Source organism: Sciurus carolinensis, chromosome 14, assembly GCF_902686445.1.
Source record: "Sciurus carolinensis chromosome 14, mSciCar1.2, whole genome shotgun sequence".
Taxonomy (NCBI): domain Eukaryota; kingdom Metazoa; phylum Chordata; class Mammalia; order Rodentia; family Sciuridae; genus Sciurus; species Sciurus carolinensis.
Window position 1 is genome coordinate 63,475,072 of NC_062226.1, and position 17,404 is coordinate 63,492,475.

At 35.1% G+C, this 17,404-nt stretch overlaps 1 protein-coding gene across 3 annotated transcripts in view; it reads right to left on the reverse strand.

The window, feature by feature from the left end:
• Positions 1-9,223: 9,223 nt before the first annotated feature.
• The window catches only part of Uhrf2 (ubiquitin like with PHD and ring finger domains 2), an 88,276-nt gene continuing 80,095 nt past the window's right edge, over positions 9,224-17,404 (reverse strand). Inside the window, exons 14-17 of one of the 3 annotated variants that reach the window (XM_047524149.1) lie at positions 16,255-16,351; positions 15,771-15,928; positions 11,435-11,533; positions 9,224-10,265 (exon numbers count right to left, since the gene is read on the reverse strand). In XM_047524149.1, coding sequence (XP_047380105.1) covers positions 10,119-10,265; positions 11,435-11,533; positions 15,771-15,928; positions 16,255-16,351 — 501 coding nt within the window. In that variant the 3' untranslated portion in view covers positions 9,224-10,118. Of the gene's footprint in view, positions 10,266-11,075; positions 11,120-11,434; positions 11,534-15,770; positions 15,929-16,254; positions 16,352-17,404 lie in introns of those variants that run through there. The other 2 variants (XM_047524148.1, XM_047524150.1) reach the window with 2 other exon arrangements.

Sequence of the window (17,404 nt, forward strand, 5' to 3'; positions counted from 1 at the left end):
AAAAAGGAAATGGCAGGACATATTCAAGTGCTAGAAGAAAAGAACTGCCACCTAGAATTCTATATCAGGTAAAAGTACCCCTCAGAAAACAATTTGATAAAATGAAGACATTAGACATTACTGGACTAAGAAAACTAAGAAATTATCACCAGCAGATCTCATCTAAAGGAATATTTGTGGGGTAGGGGATGGGTACTAGTAATTGAATCCAGGGACACTCTACCACTGAAATACAGCCCTTCTAGGTTTTTCAGACAGTGTCTTGTTAAGTTGCTGAGGCTGGCAATCCTCCTGCTTCAAGCCTCCTAAGGATCTAAAATTACAGGTGTGTGCCAGTGCAACGGCTAAAAAATAATGAGTAAAATAAGTTCTTCAGGTAAAAAATAAATAAGAAACTTGGAAAAATCAAGTTTGGAAGGAGCAATTGCAAGGGAAAATATCTGGATATAAATTATTCTTCTAGAATTTTAAAAGTTATGTTTGACACTAAAAGTATGATCCATAAAACCCAAAATTGGTAACTTAGAGATTATATCATAATTAAAAAGCCTGGTAACATGAGAACACAACAGGATGGGAAACAACTACAAATCACCTATCTAATAAACAACTAGTATTCAGCTAGGAAAGAACTCTAAACAGTAAGAAATGATCTGATCAGAAAGTAAGTCAAAGATTCACTAGATACTTCATGGATACATAAATGGCAAATAAGTACATGAAGAGATGATTAAACCATTAGCTATTTTGGAAAATATAAAGTCATAATGAGATACCACTATACATCTATTAAAACAAAAATAGAGTGCTGGCAAGAATGCAGGGCAATTGGATCTCTCAAATTACTGACAGGAATGTAGAATGGTATAGCCCTTCTGGGAAACAGTTTGGCAGTTTCTTATAAAGTTATACACATACCTATCATACAACCTTGTATTATGCCACTGTGAAAAGCTTACATAAATGCAAGAATCTGTATATGAATATTCAATAGCCTTGTTTATAACAGACAAAAACTAGAAACAATATGTTAAGTCCTTAAATGGGTGGATGGATTAAAAACCTAGTACACTACCTAACAATAAAAAGAAATGAAACTATTTGATATATGTAATAACTTAGATGGATGTCAAGGCTCTCATGCTGTGGGAAAAAGCCTACCTCAAAAAGGTACATATTGTGTGATTCCATTTACTATCATTCTTGAAACGACAAAATTATAGCTATGGTGAACAAACAAGTGGCTGTCATGAGTTAGGATTAGGGTATGACTCTAAAGGAGGAGTATGAGGGAATTGTTTGATGATGATGGAACACTGAGCATCTCCATCAGGGTGATGGTTACATGACTCTATATATGTGATAAAAATTTCATAGAACTACACACAATCCAAAATGAATTCATGTAAAAACTATAGTTAATATTGTGCCTTTGCCAATTTCCTAGTTTGGACAATTTACCATGATTATATAAGATACTATTATTGGGGGAAGCTGGGTGAAAAGTACATGGGAACTCTATTGTTTTTGTAACCCTAGTCATATTATTCTAAAACATGAAGTTTTTAAAGGTTTTAAATGTGAACTTAGGGTACAATATATAACTGAAGTGTTTTATAAAGACTTATTGTTCTGGGAAGATCACACATATTTGAGACTTTTTTTTTGTTAATGTCATTTGTGACCCAAATAAAAAGTTTATATTTGTGGGTGGGTGAAGTTTAATTTCGTGGTGGATGCATATAAGCCCAAAAAACTCATAGAAATTTTACTATGATTTCTTAACCAGACACCAACTAGAGAGTACCTAATTCACAATCTTTCAGACAAGTAGAATAAAGGGTAGTTGTGTATAAAATAAGGGGCACCTCAAAAATTTCATCTACAAGTCTAGCAGAGATTTAGTTAGAAGGTGCTTGAAGACAAAGGATTTCCAGGTAACATATCCATTAGATTGTTGAACATCCTACCAGTTATTTCTCATCTATTGTAATTGACTAGAATTTTTAAAAATATATTTTCAAGAATAAAATGCTATCAATGAATTTTAAAAACCTTGGCTATGGTAGGGAAAGAGTATTTCAGAAATAAGTGAATACTTGGTTACATCATAATCTCAGTTGAGACTGTCAATAAAGCAATCTTATCTGGGATGTTTTAAAGAGGAAAAGTAAGTGTCATTCATGACCATTTTGGAGTAAAAAGTACAAACTGGATTTGTCCTGGGCCAACTGGCACTTAATGTCTATTTGTATTACTTGTCTTTGGCTGCTTAAGAAATTATCCCAAAACTTAATAAATTAAAACTACAGCATTCATTATCTATTTCTATGAGTCAGGAATCCCGGAGTCTTAGATGGATACCTGTGACTGAGGGTCTTTCACAAGGATGCAATAAAGTCTCAAGGTTCCATTGGAGGAGAGCCCACTTCTAGGTTCACTTGTGTGGTTTTGCTAGGTTGCAGGACCTTGCTGGAGGTTGATGAGGCATAACTTTCTTGCCACATGTGCCTCTCCATACAGCAGCTCTTAACATGGCAGCTGGTTTCCTCCAGAGCAAGAGAGACTGGGCATCCAAAGTGGAGGAAAAGTGTAACCTTGAAAGTGACATCCTATTATTTCTGCTACATTCTAATAATTTTAAGAGAATCTGAGTCCAGCCTACACCTAAGAGTAGATTAGAGCAGGCATGACAACCAAGAAGTGGGAATCATTGAGGCCACCTTAGTGTCTTACACATTTTCAATTGCTCAGTCAATTGACTTATATATTATAAGACTTAGTTTAAAAACAGTGAAAGTCCTATGTAGAAAATTAAAAGACAAATTAACATATAATTCCATAGCTATAGGTAAGTTGAGAAAGTCAGGAATTTTTCTGTCAGAATAAACTTAGATCATACTGTGCAAATAACTCAAAAACTTCTTGGGTTTGAAAATTTACTTCTCATGTTGAATGACCACCACAAGTTGGACTGGGATTTTGTCATTCTCAGTCTGTGATCCAAGCTAATAGAAAAGTCTAACCTGCAGTGCTATTGGTCTCCATGGAAGGGAAAACTTTGGAGGGCAATGAATCTCTGACTAGAAATGATACATGGCATTTCTACTCACAAGTTACTGGCTGTGTTCGTCAGCTTTCTATTACTTTGACAAAATACCTAAAATAAACAACTTATTAGGAGAGAAGTTTTATTTTGGCTCACAGTTTTAGATATACTGATTTATGGTTGGTTGGCCTGTTGCAATACAGCATATCCTGGCAAGAGCATGTGGTGAAGAAAGCTGCTTACCTCATGGCAAGTGGGAAGCCAAGAGAGAGGAAGGGCTGGTGTTCCATTATCTCCTTCAAAGGGATGCCCCCAAAGACCTAACTTTCTTCCCCCGAGCTCCACCTCAAAATGGTTCCACCACCTTTCAACAGTGCCATGGCTGGGGACAAGCACAGGGGCCACTGTGGGACATTTAAGATCCCCAAACTATACCATTCCACCTGTGGCCCCCAAAGGTTCATGTCCATCTCACAATACAAAATGCATTCAGTCTATCTCCAAGAGTTGCCAAAGTCTTAACAATTCAAAAATAGCACTGCTCAAAAGTCCTAGTCCAAAGTCTCCTCTGAAACTCAAGGCAGACTCTGAGCTGTGAGCCCCTATTAAAACAAAACAACAATGCTACAATGGTAGGACAGGCATAGGGTAAACTTTCCCGTTCTAAAAGGGAGGGATAGAGACACAGAAAGGAAGGATCATACCAAAGCAAGACAGAAACCAGGGGGTGGGGGGCAAACATTAAATGCTGTCTCCATGTCTGGCATCCAGGACACTCTGTGGCAGAATGTGGGTTCCCAAGGGCTTGGGCAGCCCTGCCCCTGTGGCTTGCTGGTTGCCACCCACATATGGCTACCTTCTTTTGCTGCAGCTGCCCTTGGCAGGCATTCCACTTTCCTGGCTCTCTAATTTCCTGGAGTCTCCTTTGCAGCTTCAGATTCACTCACAGCTTCAGGCATCACCATGTCACATGCTGCTTTCAGGAACTTTGACCCTGCCACACACTGCATAGGCTTCAGATGAAATTTTGAAACCTTGGTGAAAGTTAAGATCCCATAACTTTTGCATTCTGCATGCCTGCAAAACCAATTTCACAAGGATGACACCAAGGTCTGTGCTGTGTCCAGGCTGCTTGAATCAAGACAAGCAGTTTCTGAGAAATAAAATGAATCATTGGACAAACAGTACCCTAGACAGTCCTGCAGAAGTAGCATGAGTTTATACTTTCACTTAAACAGTGAGGATTGCCAAGATGCTTCAAGTTATCTTTTCTATTGTCCTGGTGCAAAGTAGTTGCCTTTTTAATGATATTGATCTCTTGAGCAACTTCACATGCTTGGCAGCACCTTTAAGCATACTCCTTTTATAGTCAACTGCAAGTTTTCCAAAGTTTTGTGCTCTGTTTACCCTTGCTCTGGATTCTTATAGCATGTTTGGCTAAAACCATTCAGTAATACCCATATCACTGTCTGCATAGTTTGCTGCCTTGTAATTTTCTCTACTGGATTAACTAGTCCATCACCTTTCAATTCTGTTTCCACAAAGTCTCAGTGTATAAACACAATGTATCCAAATTCTTTGCCAGTGTAAAAAGGATGGCCTTTAGTGCAATTCTTAATTGAGTCTTTATTTCCATATGAAACGTCATAAACATTACCTTTACTCAGTTTCTCTCAGCATTATTTTTTTAACCCCTCATTAGAAACACCCACTAAGCTCCACTTATTGCATTCTAGGCTTTCTCTAGCTCACTTCTCCAAACTTTTCCAAACTCCTCCACAAACTAATTCCAAAAGCTGCTAAACCATATCAGGAATAGTCACAGTAACAATCCCATTCTTGCTACCAATTTTCAGTGTTAGCTTTCTGTTGCTGTGACAAAATACCTGAGATAATCAACTGGTTAACAATGGAAAAGGTTTATTTTGAATTATGACTTCAGATTTCAGAGCTTTCAGTCCATGGTCACTTGGCCCTGTTGCTTTGGGCCTGAGGTAGCACAGTACATCATGGTAGGAGTATGTGGCAGAAGAGGGCTATTCCTTTCATAGTGGTCAGGAAGAAAAAAGACAGAAAGGAGCTGGGGTCCCAATATCCCTTTCAACAGCATGCTCAATAGTGACCTCAACTTCTTTCTCTTAGACCCCACTCTCCAAAGGTTCCACTACCTCCCCATAGAGCTATGGGCTGGGGCCAACACTTCTACATACAGACCTTTGGAGTAGATTTAAGATCCAAACTAAGAGGTGTGCAGCGCAAGTGTGGATGAGGCGAAAAATCTAATGTAGAAATTTGTGATTAAGAGTGTGACTCACCTGGATCAATGAACCAGTAAACTCAAGGAGAGTCCTACAGAAATTTACACTGCTGAAGATGTCCCAATTATTTCAGAAATACATATGATTTCTGAGGATGATGACATACAGACATAAGACAATTCCCCAGAGAGGCTCCAAGAACAAACCGATGAAAGAAAAACCACTAGCCAAACTTTGTAAAATTCTTGACAAGAGCCTAGCTTTGAATGTGACTGCCCAGCAGAAATGGCCTTTACTGAGAGCTTATAGAAGTGGCCTCTATAAAGGTGAACTTTGCGAATTCAATAGTAAACATTTTTCTGATTTAAAACAGCCTGTGATCTGAAGCATAAACATACTGATTCAAGTGTGTGTTAAGTATACAAGGAAAGCTTCTGTACAAACATGCTTCTGATTGCACATGCCAAACTACATGAAGATGATCCCTAAACTTATAAACTGTGATTACAGGACAGTAATTTTTGAGAACCTCACCTGGCATATTGCAGAAACCCACTTTAGTGATCACCTCTATTGGTATGAGTGAACTCTACCACATTTCCAGGAGAACAGCTGCAATGTCAGTATGTGTCAGCTCTGTGAACATGAAATGAATGATCCAGAAGACCTCTATAGCCATATGGTAAATGAGCATGCATGTAAAGTAATAAAACTACAGCCTCTTAAGCATGTTGCTATTGAACATACTGAAATATATATATATATATGTATATATATATATATATATATATATATATATTTTTTTTTTTTTTTTTTAAAGATTCCACCTATAATATTTGCCAACTGGTCAGATGTCCCTACCCAAATACAAGGAGGCTAGGAAGTGTAATCCTATCATGTGTACTTCAGATCCAGAAATACTTGAACAACACTTCAAAAACACTTGAACAAATGACTACCACAATCCATTGTTGTCACCAAATATTCAGTTCACTCACCTCTTACTCCCTCTATATTCTCTCTAGAATGATTACAAAATTACAAGTGATTAAAACCAAGTATGAGGCAACCAGAATTCTCCAACACTGCTGGCATGAATATACAATGGCCTAAACCACTTTGAACATATGTCTTTATTTTTCTGAGTAAATAACTATTAGTGAAATGGATGGGTTGTATGGTAAGTACATATTTAATTTTTAAAGAAACTGTCAAACTGTTTTCCTAAGACTTACATGTGATGATTCATAGCAGCTTTATTCATAATAGCAAAACCCTGGAAACAACCCAAATATCCATCGGTAGATGAACAGATAAACTGTGGCATATCCATATGCAACAAATCACTTGGCAATGCATTCAAGTTTTGGCAGTATCCATTCTGTTTTGTCTGTTGCATTTTGTTTATACAGTCATGTTTAGTTCCAAGAAATCTTATTCTCAAATTACTCTTCACATAGCTTGTTTTTACTCTATCAATATAATACAACTTCATACTGGAGGATATAGTTGTAAAACTTTTTTTTTCTTCTTTTTTCCATTGGTGCTGGCGATTACACCCAGAGCCTCACACATGCAAGACAAGTGTCCTTACCGCTGAGCTACATCTCCAGCCCTTATTCTTTAATTCAGTTTTTCAGTGCCAGTCATCTGCCTGCTTGGCACCTTTGAGCAGTTTTTGATTGCTTATATCCAGTGACTGGTATTTAGTTTTTTTAGTTAGTCCCCCACCCCTCCCTCTATAGGATCACATTAAGCCAGGTTACTAGATACTGGGTCCATTCAGGCATTTTTAAACTCTAGTTGTGGGGAACAGTCAGCATTCAGTGGACAAGCAAGAATAACTCTTTTCAATGTATGCTAGTGGTGAATGGGTCATTAAGCTTGATTCCCTCAAATGAAGGGTATCTTGAATAATAGGGAAGGTTTAATCCTTAATGAGAAAATAGCAGGCAATGGGCAAGGCAGAGCAGAACTCTACCCAGCTCTTACAAGTAAGCTATATGGTGAAATCCAAAGCTGTAAGGATAGAGATAATGCCCCTTCTGTTACCTCAATTGTCATATACATACACCAGGTTTGTGGAAAAGCTAAGGGTATATGTTTAGATTGTCAGCTTCACAAAGTTTGGGTTACCTAACATCTAGCATACACATAATTGTTGAATAAGCTATATTAGCTAGAAGTGAGTCTTAAAACTAGGGACTTCATCTACTCTAATTAGAAAAAATTTTTTAAAAATCCATGTGTATGAAAGTGATTGAGTATTTAATAGTAATCACTATAATCTACTAGTGTATTAAATTCCAGATTCTTTTTAAAGCTCATCTTTCAAACTTAAGCCTTAGAGACCCTCAGATGTTATGTCTCTGGAAGGACAACCACACAACCTATAAAGTCTTACCCTCTTCCCAAAGTCAAATCCAAATCATATCATGATTTAATTCTACTACCAATTCATAGAAAATGAAGATAAACATTTAAGCTGCACTAAAAGGTTACTTCACCAAAATCTACTTGTTCAGAAACATTTCAGAACCAACTCAATTTCAACATGCAAAGTATACATGGTAAATAAAGAAAAAAATATTTAAGAGGATAAAATATTAAGAGGATATATATATATATATATATATACTTAAAAATACTTAAATGATGGCAATCACAATGTGAGGTCTTTATTTGGATCCTAAATCAGACAAACCAACTAAAAATAAAACACCCAATGTGTGGGACAAGGGAAATTGGAACATTTACTAGATACTGGATGATGTAAAGAATTTAATTTTTTTAAAAATGTGTGACAATAGTACTGTGGTTTTTTTCCTTAAAAGTACCTATTTCCTAGGCACAAACTATAGTACTTCCTTAAAAAAAAAATTAAGCTCACACACAAAAACTGCTTACCTTTGGGCCATTCTTGGTACTTCAGCAGTACTAAACTAGTTCGAATAGCTGAAATTCAGGCATATTTCCCACCCTTCATTTAATATGGCCTATCCTAGAAGGAATGCAGCACTGGATAATACAAATTAATGATTCACTTTCAATCTAAGAAGGCTCTAATTAAATTCAATTCTTCACAAATTTAGGGATTACTTACCAAAGTTGGAATCATTGTCACCTCCTAATTACTATGCTATAAGTGTTTCTCAGAACCAGATTTTAAATTTAACTGAATGCAGGGAAAGCAATGAAATTAGTATGTTATATAGTCAAGGGCGAGAGTCTATGTAGCAAATGTAAACAGAAGTAAAGATCACCAGACTGCCTAAGCTTACAGCACAGTTCGGCCACTTATTTGGCATATTATAGCCTTTGGAAAGATATTTAACTTTTACCATGCCACTGAGGTTCATCCATAAGTGGGTGTAATAATACCTACCTCTTAGAGTTGTTTTGTAGGATCAATCAAATACATATAAAAATGTACAAGTGACTAGTACTGATTAAATGTTCAATAAATGTTGGCTATCTATCTATAGCTATATCTGTTTATAGATATGTATATCTAGGACTCTAGGGGTGAGAAAACTGACTAAATTGCATCTAAAATTGTCTCTGATGAAAATACAGCAGTATAAAGAATAGTACAATGTTTTAAGATATTCTTATGTCTGAAATAAGCACTCATTATATTAGAGGTGAACAAAAAAAAAGACAGGAGTTACAGATCAAAGAATGGTCACTGTGTTCTTATTTTGAAAAATTTCCACATCTAGTAAGAATGAAAAAAAAAAATCAGAGTGAGGATGAAATTTATTCTTAGACTTCATTCTAGTTCTCATGACCAAAATCAGTTAAAAAAAGTCTGTTTCGATAAAGAGATTAAAAAAAAAAAAAAAAAAAAAAACACCTCTGGAAATACCTGATTCTTAAAAATCCATAATATAACCTGGAAAAATGTAGGAAAGTAAAGCAAAATGAGCTGTTTTCTGATCATAAAATATTTATTAAGGTATACTTTAAAGGAATATAGTGAATATAAAATTTAGGATCACAATATGAAGCAATTTCAATCCTCTCAAAAGTTAGCACAGCCCTCAATATTCTGCAGATGTAAAAACACTGGTGAGACTCACTAAAAGCAGTTTGACTAGTACAGAAGTGGCTTTTCATAAACATTTACAACTAGAACATCAGAATACCTCTTTTAACTGCAAAACCACACCACATTACACTAATGCAGCAACAATGCATTCATATTGTTCTCATTAGTCATTAGTAGTCAACTTGCATAAAACACCAGGAAAAAAAGCACAATGGAGCTCACAAAATGGGCTAAAAAAATGAACCTTTCCTTGCAAAACACACACTTGTAATGGAGGAAAAGACATTAAAAAAAAGTATTATGCATAATACAGAAGCTGCGTTCATTCCAAGAATCTCAAGTTTCATCTCCTTTTCTGTAAAATCAAATTACAATAACCAGGCACAACTAATATTTGGGAGGCAGTGTGTAGCTAAAATCTCATTTAACTAATTATTCAATGATTTTTAAAATCCCCATAAATCTTTTCTGTCCTGAGGTAGTTGCAAAATAAATGATAACTTGGATATCAACTAGAGAGCTGAAGCTTTGACTTTTTACTCATTAAAACTAGTTGTTACTGACAGGAACTACCTTTTGATATTTAAAAGACAGTTGAGAAATGGGCCTCTTACTACACACAAGATCATGGCTATGTGGGAAAGAGGAATAGCTGCTTCAGAACGTGAGAGAAATGGTCCACCATTGCTTCCACCTCCCCAACAATATTAGATTCTTTATTGTCCAAAAAGCTACCAGGAACAACATAGAAGCAGGCAGATCATCGTCCTTTGCTGTATCCAGGGAAGAAAAGGTCAAGTAGAGTCTGAAGAATCTCGTTGGGAATCATGATGTAATTCTGGCCAAGATCATGCCGACAAGCAGGGCAGGAGAAAACTTGGGCTTTAAAAGAGCGTTGTAAGCAATCCTAAGGTAAAAACAAAAAAGGAAACACACACGTACACCCAATTCCATCAGAGGGTCAAGAATGAAGAACTAACCAACTTAGGCTTTTAAACAGAAATCTGAATCTTAATGTTTGTTAACAAGAGAAATATACAAAATAAACAGCCATAAAGGCCGAATCTGCACTATAGTCATGGCTTTAGTTCCACATGACACATATTGTGAGATTTTAGGTAAATGACCTAACTATTGTTTCAGTTTCCTTATTCAGTAAAATAATGATATTGGAGAGTATATGTGGTTCCACTAGACTAATATATTATGTTGGATTTTAGTCCTGTTCTTTTCTGATAGAGCCCTAAAGAAGGAAAAAAAAATTCAGAATTCTCTTAAAACTAAAGTATATATTTTATCAAGTTGCTTAACATATAATGAATCTTCCAAAAATATATTTCACTTTACTAAATAAAGAGAATTAACTGACACAAGGTCAGGGACAAACACATTTGTAGGAGGTTTATTTCCACTTTACAAAGGAAACTAAAGTTCTAAAGTTAGGTTAAGGTACAAAATCACCACTTGGTAGAACAAGATTCCAACTCTAGTTTGACTAAGACTCAAATTTTCCTTTTATACCATACTGATAACACAACACTCAATTCATTTGAGCTTCCTACCAGAAACAGGATGCTTTTTAGATTTGAACGTTATATATATGAAATGATTTTAGATTTTTAAATTAAGTGCATGAAACTATTTTAGTTTGCACTATAATATATAAAACATATATAAGCCATTACATAGAAAGGAGCAATGATACCTTAATTTCTTCTCCATTTTAATCCCTCCTCAATAATTCCAAACATGGTGGATTACCTCAAATAACATATTAGAATTATATTATTAAAATATATTTACATATTATATTATTCATGTTATATTAGAAGTATATTACTTCAAATAGTATATATTAGGAATAATATATATTATAATTATTTTTACCATTGAATTAAAACATGTTTTTACTACAAAGATGTAATAAATGCTTCTTAACTGAGTTACAAGAACGTTCCTTAATGTTTTAATGTTCCTATTCTCCTTCATGGAAAAATGCTTCACTGCTAAAGCAGGTATACAGTTTAGTGTACTTTCAGCACTATCAAGGTAAAGTGAGAGGGGAACTCTACTTACTTTACAGACATTGTGGAAGCACTCTGTTGTCACAGGCTGGTAAACTAGCTCCTGGCAGCAAACACACATAAAAGACTGTTCCAATTTTTTCAGAAAATTCTACAAGGGTACCCAAGAGGAAGGAAAAAGGGTTATCAGTTCATAATATACTCAAGGAATTCTAAATTATCAGGAGAAAAAGTGTCTTCATCACATTTAGTATGTATTCTATTAAGAAAACCAAGTAGTGATTTTTTTTTTTTTGTACAGAGATTGAACCCAAGGGTTTTTACCACTGAGTCACATCCCAAGACCTTTTTTTTTTTTTTAAAATTGTAAACAAATGGGATACATGTTGTTTCTCTGTTTGTACATGGTGTAAAGGCATACCATTTGTGTAATCATAAATTTATATAGGGTAATGTTGTTTGATTCATTCTGTTATTTTTCCCCTTCCCCCCCACCCCTCCCACCCCTCTTTTCCCTCTATACAGTCCTTCCTTCCTCCATTCTTGCCCCCCTCCCTAACCCTAACACTAACCCCTCCCACCCCCCATTATGTGTCATCATCCACTTATTAGCGATATCATTCTTCCTTTGGTTTTTTGAGATTGGCTTATCTCACTTAGCATGATATTCTCCAATTTCATCCATTTGCCTGCAAATGCCATAATTTTATCATTCTTTATGGCTGAGTAATATTCCATTGTATATATATATATATACCACAGTTTCTTTATCCATTCATCAATTGAAGGACATCTAGGTTGGTTCCACAATCTCATCCCAAGACCTTTTTAAAAAAATATTTTATTTATAGACAGGGTCTCACTGAGTTGCTTAGGTCAGCTTTGAACTCACGATCCTCCGGCCTCAGTCTCTGAAGCCTCTGGGATTACAGACGTGTGTCACAGTGCCTGGCTCCAAGTAGCGATTTTAATTAAGACAAGCTAACATGATAGAAACTGAAGAAACCCCCAAGTCCAGCTAAACCTCATCCCAGGGATAACTATTTTTCACCTAAAAAATAAAAGCAAAAACAAAATGGGCTGGGGTTATAGCTCAGGGATAGAGCACTGGCCTAGTATGCAGAAGATCTAGGTTCAATGCTCAGCACTGCAAACAACAACAAAAGAAACAAACAAAACATGGGCAGCTAGTCTCAAAGTTATTATATATTGATCTTTTTATCCATCAGCTATACTAAATAGCATACTAGTATATGAAATGCATTACCTAGTCAATTGTTTGCTGTTATAAAACTTCATTTTTTTGAAGTTTAAAAAGAAAACTCTGGTAGTATCTATGCTACAAAGTATCAACGTATTTATTTTTCTAGAATTTTCTGTAATATTTTGTCTCAACCCCCAAATCCCATATTCTCCTAATGCTAATGTTTCCTTGAAGTGGGATGAAATTATAAAAAAAATAAAGTCATTTAAAGCAAACATGATCAAACATGAAGATACAGGATACCCTATATCTTCCGAAGCTATTACTGGTTCAGAAATTACTCTGGTAATATTTTTGTTTCAAACTAGGGGAAAAAAGGCATTTTTTGAATAGTTATAAGGATAATCTTCCATTCAAGTACTTTTGGTAGTGAGTATATTTTGTTTTCCCTTTTTATGAATAGAAAAAGTAGAATTTACAAGAATTTTAAAAAGTGTTACATTTCAAAAGATGCCTTGATACTGATATATTAACATGGATTATGAAAGTAAAGTGAATAATAAACACATTAAAGGATTATGCCACTTAGGGGGCACAACCAAACTTGCTGGGCGTGGTGGCATATGCCTATAATCCCAGCAGCTTGGAAGGCTGAGACAGGAGTATCGCAAGTTCAAAGCCAGCCTCAGCAATGGTGAGGGGCTAAGCAACCCAGTGAGACCCTGTCTCTAAATAAAATACAAAATAGGGCTGGAAACGTGGCTCAGTGGTTGAGTGCCCCTGAGTTCAATCCCTGGTACAAAAAAACAAAGCAAAACAAAACACCCGAACTTTATACCAGGCACCCTCTCTTTGACAAGTTACTTTGTTAATAACTGATATGTTCCTGATACCTCTACCTCCACAGTATCTAAAATATGGGCATATAATATAGATATTTTGAGTTTTCATAATGTGCTAGATACTCATCTACACAGTGGTAATAAAAAGTCTCTGCTCTAATGGAATTTATATTCCTATAGAAAAGCAGACAAAAAAATAAACTTCAGATAGTGGTTACTAAGAAAAAAAAGCAAGTTAAAGTAAAAAATCCAATAGAAGTTGTTTTAGAAAAGGGTAGAGAAGACTCCTCTGAATAGTGTAATATGAAGGAGTGAGACACATGAAGCTAGAAAAGGAGAGAATTCTGGTCAGAGACAAGATGTATGTAAAGTCCTAGAAAGTTCAGTGTGTTTAAGTAGCACAGACAGAAGTGCAGCCAAAGCAGACTGAACACAAGGGAGTAGCAAGAGGAAATTATTGAGTAGGTGCAGCTGTCAATAGTAGAGGGAGTTTGGTCATAAATGTATACATATGTATTTATATAAAAGTCCCCATTGGCTAACAACTTGTTTTCCTGGCTTACAACAATGTTCCTGGTTATCTGAAGAGAATGGATATGAAACATATCCAGGGTAACATTACATAAATATCCAGAGTAATCACTAGCAGCAAGGTCATAATAATCTAATCTAGGCAGGTCAGATCTTGTCATAAGCAGGACAACATCCACAGGGAAGAGAATTTCACATGTCCTCAGGTGATTTTTCCTCCATCTGTATCTGTTACTTTTTCCCCTCCCCACCAACACTTGGGACTCACCTGATTTATTACTAACCAGGTGTATCCTCCCCAACAGCAGAATAATTAGACACCAATTAACAACTGATTGTTATATCCTAAATAAAAATGCATCTAACAGTCATACTGTACAGAGTCTCTAGGCTAAAAAGCAAATAATACTTCTCAGAGAGCGAAATCACTTTCCTCTGTCTTTCAAACATACAAGATTCATTTTATCAAGGATAACCCAACATACCACATTTATAGGCAAAGAAAATGATGATTCCAATGTAAATCGAAAGAGTATTTGATAAGTTTCACTAAACTCTACTTTCTCACAATATAGAAAGATATTAGGAAGATTCTTAATACAATAATGATGACTATCTCCCAAACAAAAGGCAACACATAAACTCTTAGAGTTCCCTTCAATTCTAGACAAAAAGTACAGAGATAAGCCCATTTCAGACATGACAAGTTCTAGCAATAAAGGGAATGATAGAAGGAAGAAATTACTAAAAGATGCTAAGATGGAGTTTTAATTAGAGTTCATCCACAATAGCTGCACATTCCAATACTTTGGAAGTTAAAAAAAGAAAAAACCCTAGAAAACTAACTGTACTGTAAATAACAAGAGGTCAATATCTAACAGATGATCCAAATTTAAAGCAAAGTTAATACATAATAAAAGCAAATAAAGAAGAACTGATAATTCATATTTGAAGCCTCCAACTTTGGGGATTTATTTTTTTTTAAAGCTTCACTTATAGAACACAGTTGAACACAAAATCCAAACATTTACCTTGTAATTCTTTTTACTTCAAAATTTTATGAATACCAGAGGGGAGAAATTAAAAAATATATAAAATATTTAAATAATACTGGTTCATTTTATCCCTAAGTTAACACATGGATTTTGAAAATTATGTACCAAATTGCTTAATAATTATGTTATTAGATAACTGAACTATGACAAAAACTTTCCTGGTGAGTTTTAGATTCAGTTGACTGTTTCATAACTGAAACTTCTTCCCAGGAATAGTACCTCAATGTAAATTATTATCTTCATACATACAGAAGTAAAAATTCAACCTCTAAGAGGTTTAAAATAAATCTAAAAGCATTTAAACTTATTGCCTCTAATCATAATGCAGTCTGTAAAAAAAGAAAAAAAAGGCAGAAAGTTTCAAATCTGTTGTGATTATGCAAAGCTGGCCTGCAATTCCTGTTTCCAGTAGTCCATTCCTAGTGTAATTTTGCCAGAATCTTTTGCTATTCATTATTGTAATTTCTCACAGAATTGTTGGTATGAGTGTTTTCTTGACGTCCTTACAGATGTAAATATAGTTTAACATTTTTCCCAAGTTAATTTCCAACACTGTTCATAGATTAAACTATTTGTTTAATAAGGGGAAAGATAAACTTATTGCCTCTGATATTTTTGAAAGGTGGATGAGAAAGCTGAATAGAAGTCAACAGAAGTCAATTTTGACTGACTTGTAAAAAACATACTTCATAAGGAAATTACTTTTCATCAGTTGTTAACAGTACAATATTCTTGTTTTAAAAAGCCTGTACATACTGGTCCTTCCACAAGAGATGCAAGCACTTCATCCCACAACTTTTGGTTCTGACAGTCTTCTCTGATTAGGTGCTGCTGTTGAGGGGTGAGTTGGAAAGCTTCGACTGCTTCTGCTGAATCTGATGCTTTGAACACTTTAGAGGCACTTGGACACTCATCTATATTTATTTAAAAAAAAATGTCAGCACACAATCACAGTTCTGTTTAAAACTATTAAATAGAACCAATAAACAAAAGAGTTAACTGGTACCAGTAATATTTAGCAGGAAGATACCCACATAAAGTAGCATCTGACTTTTTAGCATTTAGGATAATATAATTGCTTCATTATGGTTCTGACACTACTAAAATGTACAAAAAGAGCCATCTCTTCCAAAACAACAACAAAAGCCCTTAGGTTTTAATTTCTTGTAATTCTCTCAATTAAGATTTCCTATATTAAAATGTATGTTATTAGGATATATACTCTGCAATCATTACTCACCATCTGAAACTGGTCTTTTTGTGGCTTCGCTGGCCTGCTTCTTTGACTGTCCTTTAGTCTTCTTCCCTTCTTTATCTGAAGGGTAACCTGCTGGATACTGATGGGGGTGGTGGAAAGGACAATAAAGACTTATGCCTCATAGAGAGGGGAAACTCTAGATCCCAGTGAGAAATGTTAAGGGGGGTGGTCTATACTTTCAAAAATTTTAAGAATTTACACAAAGGAGATACACAATTAAAAAAGAAGATTTCAAAGGATAGAAGGCTAGTAAAATCTCAATCCAATATAAAACCAAATAACTTTTCTAAAACATTTCATTTTATAATATAATGATCTTGGTTTCAGATGTAAAAAACAAAAGAAATCCTGAGTTATGTCTAGGTAGTTTGAAAAGTTTAAGAAAAGGAGAATCAAGGTAAAGTGAAGATCAACCATGGAGCACAACAGACAGTAATCAAATAGATGGGATTACAGCAAACTGGCGTCAATCTAAAATAAAGAATTAAGGAACAAATTTCTTATCTTCCAATATTAGGTAAGGTGGTGGAGGGAGTTTTAGAAAACCTAAAGCAACTTAAATTATTAAATTTTCTACCACCTAACAGACTTTTTAAAAAATGCTTTTATTAGTGCATTACAGTTACACATAATAGTTGGGTTCATTTTGACATAATCATACATGCATGGAATTTAATTTATTCCATTTCAGTCTCTGGTAGGCCCCCTTTACTTTCCTTTCCTCTATTCCCTCTTATTATACTCTACTGGTCTTCCTTTCACTAATTTTTTATTTTTAATTGGTGCTTTATACATAAAGCCACCTAAAAGAGTTTAAGGGATAAATTCTATCTATCACCCTTATGTTTTATTGACTACCTTTCTCATGGGTTAGAGGTGGAGCAGGTGGGGAAGGCTTTTGTGAAAATGCGCTTGTTTAAAGATCCATGCATTTAGGGTTTAATCAATGATATTATTAACTCAATATAGTAGATGGACTTACATGCTTCTGCTCACAGTCTCAAATCTAACCTATCTAGAACACTCTGAACATTGAGATCTGAAAAATCTCTCTCTTTTTTGTACCAGGGATTGAACCCAGGGACACTCATCCACTGAGCCACATCCCCAGTTCTTTTTTTAATTTTATTTA